This window comes from Calypte anna, chromosome 13 (genome assembly GCF_003957555.1).
Source record: "Calypte anna isolate BGI_N300 chromosome 13, bCalAnn1_v1.p, whole genome shotgun sequence".
In the NCBI taxonomy this organism is placed as follows: domain Eukaryota; kingdom Metazoa; phylum Chordata; class Aves; order Apodiformes; family Trochilidae; genus Calypte; species Calypte anna.
Window position 1 is genome coordinate 15,071,319 of NC_044259.1, and position 21,988 is coordinate 15,093,306.

Consider the following 21,988-nt stretch of genomic DNA (forward strand, 5'->3'; position numbering starts at 1 on the left):
AGTAAAGCAGCAATCACTAAAGTTAATATTATCTTACAGACTAACGACCAGCTAATGCTCGACATGTGAATCCCATTTACTTCTTTTTCTCTGTAACAAATGGTGAGTATGGGACTGGACTGTTCCTGATTTTATGCTATTTATCTTTCTGATCCATTCCATACTTGTTGTCCTTGGTTTCCAGCTACATTTCTAACTTTGTGCCTGTGTGACTTACTTCCTAGGTAGGGAAGCACAAGGCACCACAGTGTTTGCTTGCTCACAGCATGGTTTTGCTTTCAAGAGGAGACCTTCCAAGGGGCTTGGGATGAGAAGCAAAGTGTCTGAAACTCCAGAAGCATCCCTGGAAAATTCAACTAGACAAAGGGCCTGGGTTTGGGCTGGACATACCTGTGTTGTCCAGTCCCAGCTATTTGTTACCTCGAATTATTCAGCGCTGAAATCCTGAGCCAGGAGCTTATTTCAGGGCATCTCCTAGGGGAGGAAATGAGAAATTAAAATAATTCTTTTTAAAAATTTAAAAATTGAAAGAAAGAATTACTTTTCCTTATCACTCCTCCCAAGGACAAGAACACCAGGCGGGTGGAAATTAAGAAAGCAGGGGCTCTATAACCGGGAGCACGCAAGAAGCCCCGAGGGCCAGCAGCGGGGGTGGGTAGCGCGGGGGGGCCGGGCCGGGGGCTGCGTTTGGCGGCAGGACCGAGGTGAGGGGAGAGAGCTGCCGGGCCGCCGGTCTCCCGGTGCTGCCGGCCCTGCCCCCGGCCCTCCCCCGTCTGCAGCACCCTGGGACGAGGCTGACGTCAGGAGGAGACGGGGAAATCTCCCAAGAAAACCCTGGAGCGGCGGCCGGGGCGCACACAGCCCCCGCCGGGCCCGGCACCCCGCTGCCGCCGCCGAACGCACCCGCCCGGTAAGTGGGGGAGGGTCCCACGCGTGTTCCCAAACACCACCATCATCACCCCCAACGCCCGTCCCGCCCCACGCGTGTCACTGCCTGTCCCTCCCCGACAGCCCCGTGCGCCCCGTCCCGCCCCCCCACGCCTGCGCCCGCCCCACCGGCCCCCACCGCCTCTCCCCACGCGTGTCCGCGGGGCTTGCGCACCCCTGGCCCCCTCTCGACTCCTCCGGCTACTCGACTCTTTTCAGGGCTGGGAAACAAAGCCAAGACCGGGGGCAGGGAGGGAATGGGGGGGAGAGGGGGTGTTGTTGAGCGCCCCTTACCCCGGGCTCGCTCCGCAGCTTTGCGGCGGCTCCGCGCCCGCGGAGGCCGGGGAGCGACTCCGCGCTCCGCGCAGTCTTTGACATCTTTATACCGTGTATAAATTCTTTCCGGGCCTCTGCGCTTCGTCAGCTCTGACAAATACGCTGGGAAATTCAATTCCAGAGGGGTTACCTCACTTTTTCTTTTTTTTTTTTTAATATATATATTTAAATATTTTTTTCCTTAACGCTCCGCACAGTTTTCAGCCTCCAGCGCTTCTGCTCTGGCCGCTCCGCGGGCTCGGAACACACCGCGGTTCGTAACCGGCTACTCGGCAGGGCTGGCCGGTGCGCGGCAGGGATGCGCGGAGGTCTGGGAGGGGGGGGGGGACCGTCGGAAGGGGAGGAATCGGACCCGGTGGGACGGGGGCTCCCCAGGACCAACGGGGGGTACAGGTGGTGCGGGTGGGGGTGCGGGGTGCCCCCGCAGTGCACCCGGGGTGAGCGGGGTGCGGCTGGGCCGTCGGTGAACTCCCTTTCCAGAGAGCTAATATTCTGTAGCATCCCTGCTTTTTTTCCTTCTTTTTTCCCCTTTTTTCTTCTTTTTTTTTTTTTTTTTTAACTCTGATTTGAAGAAACAGCACCAGCTGTAGAAGCTGCATATAACGCGGGGGTCCGGCGGGACCGCTCCGGGATAACGCTGCCCTCAGCGGGAGTGAAATTCTCTGGGTGAGGGGAAAAAAAAAGCAATTTTTTTCCACGCACTAATCCCGCTTAAATGTACCCGAGAGCTTCTCACCGACGGTATATTTCGAAGATTTTTTAGATCTCGCGTTTAAAAAAGAAATTCACTAGGCGAGTTTTCTATTATTTCCTCTCTTTTTCCCAAATTTTGCCAGCCGTACTGAGGGCGACCAAGAAATCCGAGGCACGAATTTAACAGACAAAAATAATGCTGTGCCTGCAACGAGGGCCGAGACGCCGTTTGCTTTATATATTAGTTTGAAAAAAAATTTTTTTTTCCACTTAGCAAACCGAGGTCCTAACTCTCCCGGTTATTCCCAGCTCCAACTCCAGTCGCCAATCTAAAAAATTACTTCCAAATATTTTCTAAGAGCTACACTGGGAAAATCTCCCCAAAATCCTGCGTTTTGCCTGAAATATCCCTCGCAATCCCGCGCTGGAGCGGTGGCAACATTTCCTTGGGAATGTTTTAGGCGAGTTCAAGGCGCGTCTGCTGGAGGCAGAGGTTTCCTACCGAAAGCTACCGCCGAACAATAACCTGGAGAACTTCTCAGCCTGTCCTTTACAGTCGGTTTTATTATTCACGCAGGTTTTATTATGAAATCGTGACTTTCCAAGATTATAAATCCTTCTTATCGGGTTTAGAGCAGGGAGCGCCTTTCTCTCAGTAAAAAAAAAAAAAAAAATCACCGCAGCTTGAGCAGTGCATTAATTCCCTCCCGTGATGAACAGCTCGGATAGATGTTGCTTTTAAATAACAAAAGGGGAGGAGGAAACATTCTCTAGCAAAGCCGAATTCGTTCGTTAGACCGCCTCCTAAACGTGCTAATAAAACTAATTCGTTTTATTTGCCCTGAACTTTTTATATCTAACCCGGCGTGCTGATTAGCACAGCCCTCTGGAAGGCAGCGTGTTCCTATCTGTCCCCGAGATGGGCCCGTTAAAATACGGCCCTTCCCATAATGAAATTGGAAATAAAACTGTCCCGTGTCTATGTCTCGGCGGTGTTTGCTCCCCGGGCAGCGGAGAAAAGCGCGGGATGCGGTAAAACCGCGCAGGAAGCAGCGCGGTGCCGCCAGGCAGCGGGGAGAAATCAGCGTTTCGAGGGAAACTTAAAAAAAAAAAAAAAAAAACAAAAAAAAAGAGAGAGAGAGAAAGATAAATAAATAAAAAAAGGGGGAAAGAATAAAATAAGAGAGGAAAAATTAAATAAGAGGGGAAATATAAAAGGAGGGGGGAAGGAAAATAAAGAGATAATATAGATGAGAAGAGCCTGAACGCTCACAAAGGTTAATTCTTTCTCTGATTTAGCATTTTTAAGCAGGAAATGTGCGTCTCGGCAGAGATTCGCTGCTGTTCTGAGCACATTAAAGAGCCCAGCGCCTTATTAGAATATTTCAGCCTTTCAGGAAATGTCCTGTTGAAGGGAAATGTGTTTCCCTCATCCAAACGCTGCAGCAATTAAGAGGTTACTGGCCCGAAACAAGGTGGGGGAAACCCACATGGAAACATAATATCGGCGGTTCCAAACACAGACTCTTTTTTTTTCCTTTTTTTTCTTTTTTTTTTTCTTTTCTTTTTCCTGTTGAAGACTGGTCTTAACAAATGGAACTGAGTGCCCGGGCCTTTGATTATCCTGCTTCAGCCGCATCTTTTTTACTCCACAAAAGAGACAAATTTCGGGATCTAAGGATGCCCAGAGTAACATGAGCAGACTGCCTAGCAAACTGCGGTGCCCCTTCCTCCATCAATTAATAAGAAAAGCATGTTCCCTCTGCTCAGAGAGGGAATTGTGGGACCATATTCTGCTTTTTTCCCTCTTTACCTTGCCCCACCCCCCTAAAGGAAACAACTCCCCGTGTTCCTGAGCTGCCCATCCTCATTGCAGGGCGCTGACACTCACTCCCATCATTCTGCCACCAGTCAGATATAAACCCAAGCAGTTGGTAACAGCAAATTTCGTGTTTTCCTAGAGCCGAGTACAGCGTCTGTGGGCTGAGGGATGGGGAGATGGCTGGTAAGGAGCTCTAGGCCAGACTGGGATTGTACTGCCAGGCATTTGGGGTAAAAGAAAGAAAGAGTTGTCCAAGGCCTAATGGCAGACACCCAGGAGATGGTTTTATTTTCTGGGAGAGGGTAAGGTGAGGAGGTCCGAGGGGATTTCCCTCCACCCAGCCCTCGTTTGCTTCCAGCTGCAGAAACCCGAATAGGAAAACCGTTTCTCCAGCCGTCAGTCGCTTGCATTTCAAGAAAGCCTTGGGGTATCATTTGTATCTGTCAGAAAACATTAAGCCTTCATCTTTTTCATCCCAAGTTTTTTTCAAGCGCTGCCGCTGGCTGCCGGAGCCCGGGGCAGCCTCGGGGCGAGATGAGGATGGCGGGGGCGGAGGAGGGGGGTGAACGACAAACCGCAGCCCCGGGTCCCCCAGGTGCCCCGGGATGTGTCACGGACCAACCCCCTACCAGAAAAATCAGTTTTCCCCGTTGGGTTTGAATGTCGGGGAGAGACGAGGTTCTGGGGCAGGGTCGGATAGGATGAGGCCTTGGGGGCGAGATGGTTTGGAAGGCTGCGGGAGGCCGGAGGAGGCGACTTGAAGCCCGCCCGTCGCTCAGGGCTGCGCGGAGGGTCCCTGCGCGTCCGCGGAAACCGGAGGGTTGGATGACAGGCGGAAGGACGAAAGCCTCAGTTCCAAAACGGTCTGATTTCGTTTTGCTCAGCTTCTTGTGAAAATTGCTCTTCTGGCTCCGCAGACAGAGGAGGACAGGCCGGCTGGGAGCCAGCGTAATTTTCCACCCTCCTCTCCTGAGCGATTTAACATGCTCTTTGTGCTGGGTTTCACCCCCCTCGCTGCTGCCCGCTCCGCCTGGCCTGGTGGGGGGATCCGGCTCCGGCGGGAGGTCGAGGGGTGCTGGGGCTCGTTTCGTGGTCGCCGTTACCTGGAGTTTGCTTTTCCTTAGAGCCGGATCGGGATCTGGTCTCGGTGGGGAGTGCTGAGCGTTGCCTTGCGCAGGGGTGTAGACGGTGCGCATAAGGCGGCGTTTTGGGTGATGCTCTTTTGGGACAAGACCCGCACCCCGGGACACTGCCCCAATGGACACCACCCTATCGGGGCACTGCAACAACAAACATCGCCCCCCGCGGTGCGCTCGGGGCTCCGCGCTGTCCTGCGCACACGCCTGCGCACATCCCCGGCCTCTGCCTCTTCCCAACCCGCCTGGGCATCCCGAGGGTCAGTCAGGCACCAGCAGAGGCCAGGAGCGAGGGCTGGAGGCCGAAAACCACTGATTGATCCGTGCGGGGGACATTTTCAGAGGGGAAAGATTTAAAAATGCCCCTGCGCGCTGTCGCAGCACTGCTGGCGCTGGTCACGGGGGAGCCTCACCCTTCCAGCCGGCTCTTCGCCTCCCGCTGGGCACTTATAGGACTTTAATATTTAAAAAAATTGTTTTCCGCGGTAGCTCTAGGCTGCACGAAGGTGGCACCAAATAGAGGTTGGCTGGTTTGCTTTGGATTCGGTTTATCTAGGATTGCTTTGTCTGGATTTGACTTGGCTTGTTTTGGTTACGGTCGTTGTGATTTCGTTGGCTTGGCTTTGTTTGGTTTTGTTTGGCTTAGCTTGGCATGGCTTGGTTTGGTTTGGTTTGGTTTGGTTGGGTTGGGTTGGGTTGAGTTGGGTTGGGTTGAGTTTGTCTTGGTTTGTCTTGGTTTGTCCTGGTTTGTCTTGGTTTGTCTTGGTTTGTCTTGTATTGGTTAGGTTGAGTCGGCTAAGCTTGGGTTTGGTTGAGCTCTCCTGCAGCTCTGTTTTTCAGGAGCTTATCTCTCCTGTAGGGCTTGGGAGGAGATGCTTTCATTTTTGTAACAATTCCCAATAATTTATAGCCCGAATCTGACTCTATACATCGCCAATAAATCTGAAGAGGAAAAAGCTGGCAGAGACTGAACTCCACCACTTGATATATGGCCCAGGTGGTTTTGCGTTGGCTACAGCCTCTCTCCAAAGGCAGACACCCCCTCCTCGGCATCGAGTGGGCAACACGGCCACGGCCCCCGTCCCTGGTTGATTTATAAACGCCAACTCTCGTTCTTGGCTTATTTCTAACAGCAGGGAGCAGAGCACTTTCTATGGGGGCTTCCAGCGGTTTACAGCCCCCTGATGCTGCGTGGAGGAGCCTCGGAAGGGTGGGTCTGCGCGGGTGCTGAGCGGCGATGCTCCTCCAGACCCACGCAGAGGTTTCCCACGCGAATCTTTCCCATGACCCTCAAAAACCGGCCAGATCCCGAGGGGGGGTCCGTGGGTCCCTCTCGACCCCCAGCTTGATCCCCCCCTGCTTGTCCCCGTCCCTTCCCACGCCCACGCAAGTCGCGGTTCCTCGGGGGTGGCCTGGAGAGGTCGGGCCTTGGTCGGGGGCCCCCCAGCTGGGTTGCCCTCGTCTGCTGCTGCTTCTCTCTCTCCGCAGCTCCCTCCGGTCCCTGGGGAGCCAGGGGGGGTGGCGGATGAAAAGGAGATCCCGAGCCTGCGTCCACCCTCCCGCCTGGTCCGTGGGTCCTCTGTCCCGCCTTCACGTCGGGGGAAAAGCAGCCGGCTCCGAGCGGGAACATCTGGGGTTGTCTTGGAGCCTGGCCTGGTGAGGCGTGATGTCAGGGAAGCAAGTTATGACGTCACACGAACGGACCCGTGACGTACCGTCTCTTGGAAGGGTTTGCCAGAGAGGGCATCCTCAGCATCCCGAAATGGAGAGGGCCTGGCGGGGAGGAGAGAGGAGACAGCGCACAATTGGGGGCGACCGCCCTGCGGATGCGCTCAGTTGTCTCTACAAGTGGTGTCCCGACCGGCAACGGGAAGAATCGGGCAGATTTGGCTCCTGTGCGATTAGGAATGTGCCCGCACCCTAAAGCGCCGAGAGGCAGGATGCCCTTAAATCCGCATAGGACATATAGGAGACACACACGCATATATAAGTATTTATTTATATCTCCGCCCGGCTGAGACGCGGCCCGTGCGCAGGTGTGCTCTTACAGCCCGGTCCCCGCCATAGACACACCTGGGGGGTGGGAGGATGCGGGGGGGCTGGTGCTGCTCCGCCCCCCGAGGGTCGGGAACGGCAGGGCCGGACCGTTACCCTCTATTTAACGCCGGTATCGAGGGGTGTCTTCCCCAGGGACCACCCAGCAGGAACCAGGGGAGGCCATCACCCTAGGAGATGGCCAGACCCGGCCTTAGCGAGCCGTCCCCTCGCGCAAATCACCCCCTGGATGCCTGAGGCTGAGCCTTTCCCTGAGCCTGGCAGGGAGGAATGGAGCCTAGAACGAGTTTTTAAAAAACAGAATTTAGAGAGCAAGAAAAAAACTGTAAGTTAGATGCAATAAAAGGAAAAAAAAAATCCTGCGTCCGTTTTTGATGCTGCTGTGAGCAGTAGGTTTCGAATAGCTGGAGAGGAGCCGCTGGGTTGCTGGGAGCCCTCTTCCATCCCAGTCTCCAGGCTGGCCCTCTGAGCTCCATCCCCTCCCGCTGAGAACAGAGGAGCCCAGAGGTTCCGTCTCTTTCTTCTGAAATAAAGAAAAAATCGGTTCTGGGAAGGGTCTACGGCACCATGTACGTTTGCAATCCGGTCACCTTCCTTCTCCTCGGGGGAAAGGTCATCCCCGCTTCTTGCTTTCCTCCCTCGAGGAAGTCTCCATCCTTCCCCTGTCCTGGGCTCCGGCATCATCTGAGCCCCTCGAAGCCCAGAGGTCCTGGTAAAAATTATTTTATTTTTGCATTTAAAACTGCGTTCATTTTTAGCAGCCCAGAGATGTTCCTGTTCACCCCTGGTGCCCGAAATTCCCCTTTGTTCGTAGACTCAAACAGCCTGTTCAGCTGTGAGGAGTGGACAGACAGACCGATATCTAAGGTGTCATAAAAAGAGGAAAAAAAGAAAGACCGAGCTAGATAGATCTGGCCCTGCCTGCACCCACCTGTGCACCCCCTAAACTGCAGAAGGGGCTGGAGAGCAGAGGGTTGGGACTGGGAGCTGTGGGCTGTCTCTGCCGGTGTCCCTGGTCCCATGGGTAGGGGGACCCCGGTCCTTGGGAGCTGCCGGGGGGGGAGAGAAATAGGGGAAGGGGGCTCAAGGCGGGCCCGGCTGCATCATCCCGGCGATGTAGGAAAAAAAAAAAACAAAACTTGGGAGGGAGCATAGCTTCCCTCCTACTTTTCCATAAACCAGTTCAAAAGTTCTCTCCCACATCTTTACTTGATTTGAAAGCAAAATAGAGTGTCAGGATGGATCAGTTAAAGTGAGCCTAGAAAATAAAGAGGAGAAAAGGTCCTTACCCGAGGCACAGCCAAGAGTCCTTCTCCCCCTTTCCCTTGTCCCTTCCCCCGGTGAAACGAGCCCCCCACCGCCTGCCCCACCGGTACCCGCGGTTCCCATCACTTCCCCTCGACACTAAGGGATTCCCATGTCTTTTTACACCTCTCCAACCTCCGAGGTGTCATCCCGGAGGCTCCAAGCCGTGTCCCGGCCTGCGAGGGACAGCACCGGGTACCGGCCGTACAGCACCGGCGCACCGGTGTCCACTAGGGCAGGGGTTTGGGGCGGTGGGGAGAGGTGTCTCCAGCCCCGTCCCCTAGGCTGGCAAAGTAGCTGACACCCCTCCGCAGGGTCACTGCGAGTTCGGCTGAGGGAAGAAAATTATTTGTTATTAATCATGTGCTGAAAGACGGTGTGATGGCAGCCTTCGCGCTGCCGCTGCTCCCCGCGCTCCAGTCCCCAGGCTCGCCGGGCTGGATCCCAGCCGCTTGGTTATAAACCCCACAGCCAGAAAAAAAATGTTAAAAAAAGATAAAAGCAGGTCAGACGCAAGCCCGAGGAGGCTGTCCATAAAAGAAACCCCCCCACACCTCCACTCTGGGAGGAACATGTTCCCCACTGAACGAAAATTCGCTGTGGGGTCACGTCGCGCCGGGACGGGTCGCAGAGCCCCGCGCAGGGATGCTGAGGGGTGTGCAAGATGCGCAGGGCGTTGGGGGAGGAGGTTCTTTGGGCCGGGAGGCCCAGGAGGGCTGGGTACAAGGAAGCCTGCGGAGATGCCGCCCTGACTGGGGGCGCAATTTGCGCTCTGGAGGATGGCAGGACGCAGCGGAGGAGGGCGGGCTGGCAGGGTGCTGAGGGCGGGCAGGGGGTCCTGAACCTCCCCCCCGGGCGGCTGGGGATGACTTTTCACCTTTCCATTCGTTTCTGAAGTATTTTTAAAACCGCCGACTTTAGGGAAGGAGGGGAGGGGGCACCCTGGGAGAAGACGCGGCGGGGGCCGGGCAGGGGCCTGCCGGGGGTTACGCGGGCCTGGCCGCGACCGCGCAAGGGGCGCACCTCGGCGGGGAGCGCGGAGGCAGGTCCGCCCGCTCGGCCAGGCTGGGCGAGCACTAGATGGAGTGATGCATGAGCGACGGGGAGGATTTAACCTTCAGGGGGAGGAGCCCCGTTTAACTACAGGCATTTGTTCTAGGGCAGGTCACTTTAATCTCTTTAGCTTTAAACTGTCCAACTCGCAACTCGCGTTTCTCTATAAGGGATCTTTACCACCTCCCTGCCTATGCGGCCGGACTGCCGTGCCTCTCCCCGAGCAGAGACAACCGGCTTCCAGGCACTGCCCAGAGCTCTTCTTCCGACACCCTTAAAATAACACTGTTAGTAATAAGTGGATTTGCTTTTGTTTTTCTTTCTTTCTTTTTTTTTTTTCTTGTTGTGTTTTTTTTTCCTTAAAAATATATAAGAAAAAAAGAAAAGAAAAGAAAAAGAAAAAACAAACGTCCTTGTTCCCTTCTGTGTGGAATAAACACCTGCAAACTCCCCGGGCAGCTCGGCGCCCCTGCCATGGATTCCTTTAAAGGTGGAATGAATTTGGAGAGACTGCCCGAGAGCTTGAGACCCCAACCCTCCCATGACATGGCTTCCAGCTTCCATTTGCAAAGATCCTCGGAACCCAGAGACCCGATCGAGAACTCAGCCAGTGAATCCTCCGACACGGAGGTGCCAGGTAACCCCCCACCTCCTCTTTCCCCCCAACCCCCACCCTTAGCCTTCCTCCCCTCCCCCAAAACCCCGCGGTCCCGGCCAGCTCCCCCCGCGCCGCCTCCCCCTCCCCACCGCGCCTTCCCTTGGTGGGGTGGTCGATTAGGCACAACCAGAGAGGATGAAGAAGGGGGACACAGGGGAGGGGGCAAGAGCTGCCGATGATCCCCGAGGCTCCATCCCAGCCCCAAGAACCGGAGTGGGGGGAAGGGGCTGTCTCCTCCGTCGTGCCCGGTGCTGACAGCCCACCGGGAGGGCACCCAGGCTTCCCTTGCCCCATCCCATGAGCTGCTCCCTTTTAAATTTGTATTTTTTTTTATAATAAAAACCACAATTATTAATTGTTCGGCTCGAAGGGAAAAGGGGGGCTCTTCGGGGACTGCGGTTTTGCCGGATGTTTCTGAAATAATGTCAGCTTTTGCCCGGGTTTATTTTCCAACTCGGGTGGTGCAGAGGTGGAAAAAAGATCTCTCTGTCAAAAGATGGGAGGGGAAAAAATGTTTAAAAAAAGAAAGAAAACCCCCGCAAGGCAGGAGAGGCGGTTTGGGGCCGCGTGCAGGCAGCGCGGGCCGCCGCGGAGGGGATGTGCGCGGCCGCGGAGACATTTCGAGCAGAAGTTGCGCGTTTTTTCCCCGCTGGAAAGGGTCCCCGCGCCCTTACCACCATGTGCGAGAGCTGCAGGGAAAGCTGCGGTTTCCCAGTTTGTATTTAATTAAAGTAGCAACATTTCTAGAATGACAAGAGAAACTAGGAGAAGGAAACAAAAGCTGCAGGAAGGAGAGTGATACCCATCATCCACCGAGACCATTTCAAGGGGGAGTTTATATCTTATTTAACTGTAAATTTTTGTAATGGCTGTGGCACCCTCCGGACTTTTAGCAGGTCCTAGAAGCTAGAGAGTGGTTGCGACAAGAATCGGTCCCCGAAGTGGCACCCGGTGATAAACAGGGTTTGGGTTGTGACTGATTCGCAAACAAAGTTAGGGACCGGCGTCTGGAAGGGACTCCGAGATTAGAGGGGATTATTTAAGATTAGAGAGGGAGATTTGCTCCATTTTGCCCTACCCCTGTGTGTGACCCCTTGGTTCTGGAGGAGGACTGAGGACCTGCCTGCTTTTCTTCTACGAGAAGCTGCGAAATATTTTTCTCATATATGTTTTTCTTTTTTAATGGGGGTAAAAAAAAAAAAAAGGTACAAATGCCGATCAAGACTGAACTGCTTTATGATTTCAAATTGTGTCACAGCCTGGCGCAGAGGCCGGACTTTTAATGAAATCCAAGCACAATTAAACCTGAAACGGGGCAAGGGGCGACCGGGAAGAATCACAACGCTTTCTTAGTGACCCCCATCTCCCTCTCGCTCTGTTTCTCCCCGCTCTTCCCAGCCCCAAACCAAACGATTTCTCTTTGCGGGGGTTATTTTGGTTTCTGTTTCCCCGCCACCACCGGGCCTTGAGTCTCGGTCGGTCCAGGGGCCAGGGGGGTGAAGGGGGGGGCGGGTGGTGACGGGGGCTGCTCCGCAGAGGCCTTGTTTGCTCTGCAAATCTCTTACAGCAGCGAGAGGCCAACCGGGCTGCAACCAACCCCTTTTGGGGGTCCCATTGGGCCTCGAGATCCTGTCTCCCCCCTTCCCCTTTAGCTGTGGACGGTGCCCAGGCGAGGGGTGACTTTGCAAGGACGAATCCTGCCGGGCTTTGGATGCAGCTTGCAATTATTTTTAGCCTCGCTCTTACCTCGCAGAACTCGGGGCTGGAGAAATAACCGCCGGCTGGATAAAACTCGCTGAAAGGAGGTGGGGTGGGAAACACTACAAAAAGGAAAAGTCTCTGCGGAATTTCCCTGCGGAGGCAGCAGGCCAGAGGCCCCGGGGATGGCCGCATCCCCCATCTCCGCAGCCTCCGCGCCCGCCGCCCAGCCGCACCTTTCCGCGCTCCCGCCGGGCCCCGCGCCGGGAGCACATTTCGTTCAAGCCTTTGAGTCCCTTTCCATGTGTTTTAAGCGGGTTAAATCGGACTGAAACACGGGCTGGGAGAACCAGGCAGCCCGTTACGGAAAGGGAGCGGTGGTTTGTCCCCCCGTTGCAGCAGGGCCGGGGTTGGATTTCTGCTTCCAATCCGCGCAAATCCCCACCGTGAAAACTCTCCTGTTTGCTTTTTCTTTGCTTCGTTCGATATGATTTTGGTTTTTTTTCAGAGGACTTCGCTCAGCCTCGAGTTCAAATAAACACTAAAATCCTAAAAGGGGAAAAAGAATTTATTTTTTTTTTTTTTAAGAAATAAGAATGAGGGTGTGTAGAGGCAAAGAGGGAGAGTGTCTTTTGCAATGAATCGCTGCTGGGTTTTACACCCCTGCCCTTCCAAAGTTTCCTGCCGCGGCCGAGCACAACAAAGACAATAGAGCAAAGATCGCGCCTTAGCTTGGAGAGAGTGAAGAGGTGGTGTGGGGAGCGGCCGATGCTAAGAGGAACCCCGTGTCCCTCCACCAGTACTCCCCCTCCTCGGTCCCACTTCGAGCTGGGCCATCCTGGGGGTTTCGCTGCCTTCCCGGGCGCCCTAGGCCCGCTCAGGGCTCTGTCCTCCGGGTTTGGGTGCGGAAGGGGGTATCGGGGGGGTGTAGGGCATGACAGAACCCCCGTGGATATCCCCAGGCGTCACTCCAGTGGGGCGGGCAAGGATGGGGGGGTTGGACGCCTCTATTTCTGTCTGAGGGGAAAAAAAAAAAAAAAGAGAGAGAGAGTGGGGAAAAAAACGAAAAAAAAAAAACAACAAACAAAAGCGAACAAAAAATTAAATAAATTTTAAAAGTAAAACTCACAAAAAACCAAACAAAACAATCCCAAAACAAAACAAAACAATCCCGAAATCAAATTCCCACCGCAGAAAAGGAGCGCAGCGGCGAGCAGAAAAACGAGGACGGGGCCACCGACGACCCGGCAAAGAAAAAAAAGCAGCGGCGGCAGCGGACCCACTTCACCAGCCAGCAGCTGCAGGAGCTGGAGGCCACTTTCCAGCGGAACCGCTACCCAGACATGAGCATGCGGGAGGAGATCGCCGTCTGGACCAACCTCACCGAGCCTCGAGTCCGGGTAAGAGGGGTCTCAGCCCCGCGAGGGTGCAGAAGTCTGCTCCGGGTAGGGGGGGGTCTTGTAGGGAAATTGCCCCTTTTGGTGGTTTGCGAGCAGCGCCCGCGTTGATTTGTATGATTAAAACTGAGATCCAAGCTGGAGAAGAGAAATTCAACTCCCGGGCCGCAGAGAGATGCTGCTCGGAACGGTCTGGGACGGACGGCCCCACGGTTGGGGACCGACCCGAAAACTATGGGGCGAGCAGCGCAGAGGGCATGGGGGGTGTTGGGAAGGGCCCTGTTATGGGGGCAAGCCCCCCTTCTGAGTAGCCTTAACCCATAGCGGAGCAACTCCAGCGGCCCTTTCCCTTGTTCTGGTTATTCCCCAAAATCATCCACACCAAAGCTCTGCTGGTTGCAGTCGCGACGAGAGGATGGCGGCTCAGTCCTTGGGGGCTCGTTGTAATCCCCCGACCACCGCCTCCGTGGTGCGGGGCTAGGTGCCTCCAATCCGCGCATCTTTTGCGGCTTGAAGACACCGGTGGGCAAAGAGAAAGGCAAGGGCCGGGGAGCGATCGCGCTCCAAAGTCAATAAGCTCTGGTAGATACATAATGATAAAGCGAAGGCGCGGGGGAGCCGATGCCACGGCAGAAATAAATAAATAAGTCTATATATAGATATATCTATAGCCTCGGCAATTCCTTAGGGAGATTTACGGGTGAAATATTCTGGCAATGAACCACCAGAGCCGAGCGGTTAGGCTGGATTGATCCCGACACTTTCTGCCCGCCGTGCCTGGGATGTCACGGTTTCTCCTCCAGGTCCCCTTTGCGTTCCTCCTGTGTGTGTGTCCCCCTCCAGGGATAATTCCCCCGCGGTTTCGACCGTAGCCGCGTATTCCACCGTGTGCTTTGAGGAGAAACCGGGGAGAAAACGGGAACGGCAGAGGGAAGCCTCGCCATCCTGAAAAATCACATTTTTCTTTCCCCCCACCACCCCCTTTGTTTTTTTCTTGGCAATTAAATCGCCAGTGACCAAATCGGATTACAGAGATTCTGCTTTAAACCTTTCAAGAGTAAACACCCATCTGTAATGGGGGAAATGCATCTAAAAGCATCGTCCTAATTGAGTTTAAAACAAAACAAAGCCGGAGCGGAGTCTAAACTGCATTAATATTGGCGGAATATTTCAGGAAGCAAATAAAACTAATATACGAGTTGCCATTAACATAATTTCGTTCTCCCTCTGTGCGGAGATGTTTTGGTTTGATGTTCTGAGATTGCAGATTGCAAATCTAACCTTAATTTGCTATGAGGGCCTTCCTTTAAAATGTCTAGGAGCCATAATTAAAACTATTACCCTCATTTTCAGGAAATTCCTGTCTGGAAGCACCTTCCGAGGAGTATATTACAGGTTTTGAACATGTTGCCTTTCTTTTCCTATTTATACGGGATTCTTTTTTAATTATTGTTATTTTTTAAAATAGACTCCACCATCCGCCCCCCGCCCCGAACTTTCCATCCTTGGGACCCATGGTTAATAATAGTTGCGCCATTTTTGCGCCGAGAGGAGAGGCCCGAAAAAACAGATCCCGGCTCCGGTGAGCCTGGGGAGGAAGCGGAACCTCCGCGGTGCAGAGCGCAGGGAACCACAGGGCTCTGGCGTCCAAAAGGGAGTCCGAAAGGGCTCGGATGAAGCCGGGGCGAGGAGGGGGGCGGGCTGCAGCAGGAGAGGCTCGAAGACCAGGCGTAGCGGGCGAGTAGGAAGATGATGGGTTTCAACCTGGAAAAAAGAATTTGGGAGCTGCCCGTCTACCATCAAATGCTTTCCGAGGGCTAAAAAAAAAATTTAAAAAATTAAAAAAATTAATATAAAATAGAAGAGAGACTAGATCAATTTGGGCTGGTTTTTTTTTTCGCATCAAACACCAGGAGCAGGCCCTGCTTCTCGGTTCCTTATTCAGGGCTGTAAATTCGCGTTAGATCTAAAGACAGAGGCTGCATCTCTCAAAAGGCGATGCGAGGATTGATTGATTTAAAAAAAAATTTTTTTTTTTTTTAAACCTAAACATACTAATCCAATCCCCCTTTTTATGATCTGTAACAGGGGGCTTTTATTACATGGTATTAGCGCTGGGACAGGCGACGGAGCCGACCCCATGGCTTGCTCAGGGGAGAGGGCGGCAAAGGGGACCAAGGGGACAAGGATACCCGCGTAGTCACCCTTCCCGGCAAGGCAGTTGCGCGCATCCCAGCTGGTGCATCCGGCTGGATAGAGACGGATGCGCGCAGATGTACGCGCAGGCATCCCGCGGAGCGGGACCCCCGAGGCAATGGATTGCGGTTGTGGGGGTCGTTGATGGGTGTCCCCCACATCCCGCTGCCTGCACTCCCCTGCGCGCATCCGCGCTTCCCGGCAGCGCTGGCCCCGTACTCACCGCTCCATATCGGTGTTTTCCCCCCTCTTCCCCGGCCCCTCTATTTTTCATCCCCCCCTCCAGGTGTGGTTCAAGAACCGCCGAGCCAAGTGGAGAAAGCGGGAGCGGAACCAGCAGATGGACCTGTGCAAGAACGGCTACGTGCCGCAGTTCAGCGGGCTGATGCAACCTTACGACGACATGTACGCCGGCTACCCCTACAACAACTGGGCCACCAAAAGCCTCACCCCGGCTCCTCTTTCCACCAAGAGTTTCACCTTCTTCAACTCCATGAGCCCCCTCTCCTCGCAGTCCATGTTCTCGGCTCCCAGCAGCATCTCTTCCATGAACATGCCCTCCAGTATGGGCCACTCGGCCGTGCCGGGCATGGCCAACTCCGGCCTCAACAACATCAACAACATCGGCGGTTCCTCGCTCAACTCGGCCATGTCCTCCCCGGCATGTCCTTACGGGCCACCGGGGTCACCTTACAGCGTCTACAGGGACACTTGCAACTCCAGCTTAGCCAGCCTCAGACTGAAATCAAAGCAGCACTCCAGTTTCGGCTACAGCAGTTTGCAAAGCCCCGGCTCCAGTCTAAACGCTTGTCAGTATAACAGTTGACGGACTTGACACAAACCACCTCCAACAAAGCACCGCCGACAAAAGCAAAGCAGAAGCAAAACGACGTTTAACGGAAAAATAAAAAAATAAAAATAAAATAAAAAATTTCAAAGCTAAGCCTGAGCAAGTGAGAGAGGGAAAAAAAAAGAAAAAAGAAAACGAAAAAAAAAAACCACACAACAAGAAAGAAAGAAAAGCAAACACCACAAAAAAATAAACCCAAAAAGCTCCGCGGACATCGACTATATAGGAAAAAAAAGAAATGAATAATAATACAAACCAACGACGCAACCAAGAAAAGCAGCGCTTTAAAAAAAATAATAATTAAAAATAAACCATCAAAAAAACGTAAACAGACCAGAAAACTTTTGCAAGAGACATCGAAATCTGGTACATGGATGAGTTGCAATTTTTCTCTGGATTATGCGGGTTGTATGTGTTTACTTGAACTTGCACAGGAGTTGGTAAGGCGGCCGCTGCCCCGCGGGGAGGGCGGCGGGGGGTGGGGGGGACGCCTCGGTGGTGAGAGCTGGTGGGACGGTTCTTGGCCGCTTGTCGCACGGGAAGAGTTTGGTTAATGTTTACCACTGAGAAACAGAATCACACTCGAAAAAAAAAAATAATAAATAAAAGGGAAGGGGGGATGGAAAAAAAAAAATTAATTCGCAGAGTAGAATCTGCGGGGAAAATGGTTAAACTATTGGGTATGAAACTATTAAAAGTAATAATGACGAGGGTCAACCACTTATATAAGGTTATATTTATATCTACCGTTGCATTGTGCCGGATCATTGTCCTTGGCCGTTGAATAAACTGTTTTTAAAATGCATGATTCTTGATGTTTTTTCTTTAGTTGGAAGATATAATCCAGTCATTCCTGATACTAAGCAGCTCAAGGTTCCTACCTCTTCATCCTTTCCAAAAGACTGCAGTATCCCCGGTCGTGAGAGAGCACAGAAACCCTCCAGCCGTACGAAAACTGCTCAGCATTCTCCCCCTCCAAAATCTTATCCTGATAATCAAATTATCATTCATCTTTATTTAAACGCAGAGGTGGTTTTCTTCTCTCTTAAAAAAATAAATTAAAAAAAAAAAAAACGAAGAAAAGAAGAAGAAGAAAAAAAACCAACGATAAAACGAGAAACTAATCCCCTTTTAAAGAGTTCAGAAAAGAAAAAAATATAGACGAAAAATGGTCTGTTTTGAAGTAAATCCAGATACTGCATCTCTGCTCTGCCTCGGCGTCCGGGAAGGTTGCTTAGCAAAGCTGAAAGGGTTCCTTGCTTTTCTAACCGTGAAGGAAAAACAAGGAACCAAAAATAAAACAACCAAAAAAACCCCCGATCTTAAGGTGTTATTATGTAAATGTAGATACTTTAACAAGTGCTTGTTGGAAAAAAAAAAAAAAAGGAAAAAGGAAAAAAATAACAAAAAACCCAGAAACATGGAAATGATAAATATGATTTTTATTAATGCGCATACAAAACGCATATGAAGTTTAATTGCAGGCATATTTGTTGCTTCTTTTTGTCGATACTTATTACCTGTAGATTACAAAGAACCATAATATAAAATGCACACGGTACTTCTTTTCCCAGTGTATTTCACACCTGTGGTAAACGTTACGCTGGATGTTTCAGTTATGCTGTTGTGGATAAGGATGCAGTATATATATTGTTTTATAAGTTATGTTTTGTGATTTTTATTTCTATTTTTTTCTTCAAAATTAAGAGCATGGGAATAAAAAAAAAAAGACAAAAAAAACACAAAAGAGAAACGAAATCTAAAAATGCTTTTAATGTTCTTTTCTGTGCCTTTAATGTTCTTTTCTGGTTGTGTTTTAAGAAGCGACTAAATAAGAAGAAAAGCGGCTTTCACTCCTTCCCCCGGCTGGCGGTACCATTTTGGGGAGGGTCCCTCCGTGTCCCCTTCACCCCCTGCGAGAATTGCGCCGTCACCCCCCGCATATCCCTCTCCTCACACCGGCAGGGACCTGGCCCAAGGGGGTGAAGGACCCCCCACTCCCCAAGATCAGCCCCAGAGTAGAAATCCCCTTCCCTCGCACCTCTCATTTTTACTGCAGCTTCGTCCCGCTGCTGGGTTGGCAGCCGGTGGGGATGCGGAGGCAGCTCCCGGATTTCGGCTCCCACGAAATAAAAACGCTTCGAGCCCTTGGGTTGTTTTGCTTTTCAAGACATCCCCCCTCCTCCCAAAGAGTTAATCTTCTCACCCTGATGACCCCTCCCGGCGTGTCGCAGCCCTGGGACCGCTCCTTCCCGTGGCATTGTTGGGTTTTGTTGGTTTTTTTTTTTCCTAAGGTACCCTTTCTCCAAGTTCTCCCATTTTCTTAATTGTTATAGATTATTCGATTAATTTCTTTTTTTTTCCCCCAAGCCGCTGCAAGCACAAAAGAATCTTATTTCATAACTATTTCCCTATTATAATAATTAATAAGAATATTTTGTAGAAAAACAAGCCATCATTCACCCTGCGAAACGATTTTTTTGCGGCGATGCTCCCGCTTCCCTCTGCGGCCCCAGAACCCATTGCCGGGGCTGTCACTGCGCTCTTTGCGCTGCCGCGGATCTGCCTCTTTCTCCCTTCTCCGAGTTTGCATCTCTCTGCCCAGAGCCCTGGCGGTTTCCGCGGCCGCGCAGGGGGCAGCCCTGCTCTGCGGAGCCCCCGGAGACGTTCGCTGGGAGCGGGGGGAACACAGCGGTGGTTGTGGAAGTGCTTGGGGGCTTTGAGCGAGGCTGGGGGCTCAGGATAGAAGAGTCGAGTCTCTTCGGCCACTTTATAATTTATTACCGGATTTATTATAGCTGCAGACCGGTAAAGCGATTGATATTCCCCTTCAGTTTTCATATGGGGGCGGTGGTGGGGGGGGGAGATGTCTGCAAGCCCTCAGCTGTTATTTTAGCCTGGATTTTTGGTGTTCCTTTTCTTCTGTTCCTGGAGGAGAAACTGATTTGGGGACTGTAGGTCCCAAATCAGATCAGTGATCGCAGGGCTGATGTTTGGCCAGCCCCTGCTTTAAGTTTCCATGGTTGTCGGGGTCTTTAACCCCCTGTCTTTCTCCCCCTGAAACTCATCTGGGGACCAGGGGACACGTCCTTTCGATGCCGGTGACCGTCACCGGTGCCCGTCCGCCCTGTGTCTGTACCAGGGAAAGCTGATCCCCTGCTGCTGGGCGAAACTTGGGCATCTTGACACATTCATGGCTCAGAGAAAGGAAAATTCCGAGGAGACACTGAGCAGAAAGCAGCTCCTCCACCTTCCCTGTGCGGTTTTACAGATGCTCAGCTACCAGCAGCCCTTAGGTTTCCCCCATGGTGACTAAAGCTTGAATTATTTGGGGTTTTCGTGTGTCTGAAGCACCGTTTGGGACCACCTTACCCAAATACTGCTTCCTTGGAGGTACCCACGCTGGGGGCAGCCAAAGAGGGCTGTCATTTAATGGTCCCTCAGACCGCCAAGCCCCCCAAGGAGGATTCCAGGTATAAATTGGCTCTCCCCACAGCTCTTCTCAATTCGGTTTTGGAAGTCTCCTTGCCAGCGCCTGGCTGGTGGCTGTTTCCACACACCAGAGGTGATGGTTTTCCATCCCCCACCTTGCACTTCCCTCCAAGTGGTTTCCAGCCCTCGAAGCTTCAGCAGGGATTCCTGGAGCTCCATCTCTTCCACCTAAAGTGGCTCCAACCCAGTGGGACTCAGCTGCAGCGAGCCCCCAGCCTCCCGCCCACGGATCGCAGCTTTGCTTTTTTCAAGGCGAGCGGATACTTGGAGCCAGAGAAAGAGCTGAATCAAGTTTTCCATTTGTTCTGGGTCTGCTGGCTTACCTCTTAGCACTCCCAAGGCAGAGCTGCCTGGGGAACACTTCACATACCTACCTGGTTTGCTTGGGAACGCTATGTGGTCCTGAGAGGTCCCAAATGACCAACCCCAAAGTTGCTGGGCAGTGAAAGCTCCTGTTGCACCAGTCCAGATGAAGTTCACAAAACCCTTATGCCTCAAGCCCACTCTGTTGGTTTGAGATTAAATGTCTTCTCATAAAAAGCTGTGGTCAGTTTAACTCCAAATTGCATATTTTTCTTTATCTGTGGCCTGGAACTCAGCAAACTATGCGAAGTCCTATTTAAATTAATGGGATGCTTCAGCCCTGATTTTAATGGGATTTCGGATAATAAAAATAACACTTAGAAATGCCCTAACATTTTGCTGCATACTTGCAGCAAAGGTCGCTGGAGCTGGGATAATAAAAATACAGGCTTTGTGTGAAACCTATGAAGGTTTTGTCATTAACTTAAATGGCACAGTTTCAGGCCTTATTATTTTAGTTTACCCTTGCTCAAGTAAAAATTACTTTACCAATTAAACAAGAATCTGTGACAACTTTTCTGCTCCAGTCCAGCAACTGGTGTGTGAAAACTTAGTCTGATATTATGAAACCAGCCAAGATACTCAGACTCCTAAACCAGCCTGTATACAAAGAATGAGAACAAATAAAAATAAGAAACTGCACAGTTTCTGCAACGAGTTTGCCCACCAAACGACATAAAGTTGTTACTTTACAAAAAAATCCTTCAGATCCTTCCTTTAAGCTATCCAGGAGCAGAGTTTTCTGCTCACCCTCATAGAAAACAGTAAAAACAGCCTTCAAATTAAATATGTTTTAATTAACAGAGCTGCAAAATAAAATCCCCAGCTATGCAGCAAGCCTCCTCTGCAGCTCACCATGGTGAACCGCTCGGGCAAGCTGCTCTTATTAAAAGCTACAGGGTATGCTCTGCTCCCAACTGATTAAGCAGTAGGGCTGCAGGCAGATTTTTCTATCAAAAATGGGTCGGTGGCAGCCAGCCTTAGTTTTTGCAGCAGGATTTTTTTTAAAACAGAGAAAAAAAATAATTTGTTTACCCCCAACTGCATTTTCTCTAATGAAGAAAGCATCTGCGCAGAGATTTTATTTACCAAGAAATAAAAATTCCCTTAGGAAATAAAAAGAGGAAAACGAAATAGCATATGTACTTGTTGGTTTTTTTTTTCCCCCCTCTTTTCCACCCGAGTAATTTCTTGCAAAACCCCAGATAACAATGTTGAGATGAGCAAAGGTGCTCATAAATCTTCCCAGGAGATCAGTGGAGCTTGTGCCCAGGGGCAAACCCCACGGATGCAAATGAGGAGCCGAGAGCCGGCTCCTCCCGACACCTCTGGATGCAGCCCTACAACCCACGGCAGAGCTCGATGCCTTCCCAAAATAACATGTAAAACAGCACCCGAGCCCTGTTCTTAATTTAGGTCTCGCATAGCATCTGCAGAGCTTCCCTCAAAAAAACATCAAAAAACAAACAAACCAACCACCACCCCCCCCCCAAAAAAAAAAAACCAACAACAAAAAAACCACCACCAACAACAAAAAAACCCCAAACACATCCCCCACCCTCCCAACAATCTGTGTGTTAATATGTAAGAAGCAAAAATCTGACTTAGTACGAGCAGGGACAAAGTGGCTGCTGTTCCCCAGGAGCACAGAGCAATTTATTTTACAGGCTTCTGAGTGATACATGCCCGGGTACAGGAGATTAGCAGTGGGATTTTCAAAAGCCCTATGTGAGTGAGGACCACATTTAAAAAAAAAAAAAAAAAAAAGAAAAAAGATTCAGTGAATCAGTCCCCGTGTGAGATTTTCCTAGAGGTGAGTTAGGCACCTGGGATTTAGACACTAAGAGTGAGACTTTTAGAGGGATTTAGATGTCTGAAGATACAGCTAAGTACACAGTGGGATCTTTAAAGGCACCTAGGACCTGTACCTACCAGAGGTATCAGCTCTGGCTTCTTCTGAAGCTCCTTTAACTTGGGTCAAAGTGTGAGAACACAAAAGTTGGCTCT

At 51.6% G+C, this 21,988-nt stretch overlaps 1 protein-coding gene across 1 annotated transcript; it reads left to right on the plus strand.

Moving 5' to 3' along the window:
- The first annotated feature begins 876 nt into the window (after positions 1-876).
- On the plus strand, positions 877-16,145 carry PITX1 (paired like homeodomain 1). The gene is made up of 4 exons (XM_030459160.1): positions 877-910; positions 9,702-9,964; positions 12,878-13,083; positions 15,563-16,145. Exons 2-4 carry the CDS (start codon positions 9,802-9,804, stop codon positions 16,100-16,102), a joined length of 909 nt encoding a protein of 302 aa, XP_030315020.1. The 5' UTR covers positions 877-910; positions 9,702-9,801; the 3' UTR covers positions 16,103-16,145.
- The last annotated feature ends 5,843 nt before the right edge of the window (positions 16,146-21,988 follow it).

Excerpts from the sequence above, each read along its gene's own strand:
- PITX1 (XM_030459160.1), top strand. The coding sequence starts at position 9,802 with ATGGATTCCTTTAAAGGTGGAATGAATTTGGAGAGACTGCCCGAGAGC. Across the intron at positions 9,965-12,877 it reads CTCCGACACGGAGGTGCCAG|AAAAGGAGCGCAGCGGCGAG; the intron begins GTAACCCCCCAC and ends TTCCCACCGCAG. Across the intron at positions 13,084-15,562 it reads TCACCGAGCCTCGAGTCCGG|GTGTGGTTCAAGAACCGCCG; the intron begins GTAAGAGGGGTC and ends CCCCCCCTCCAG.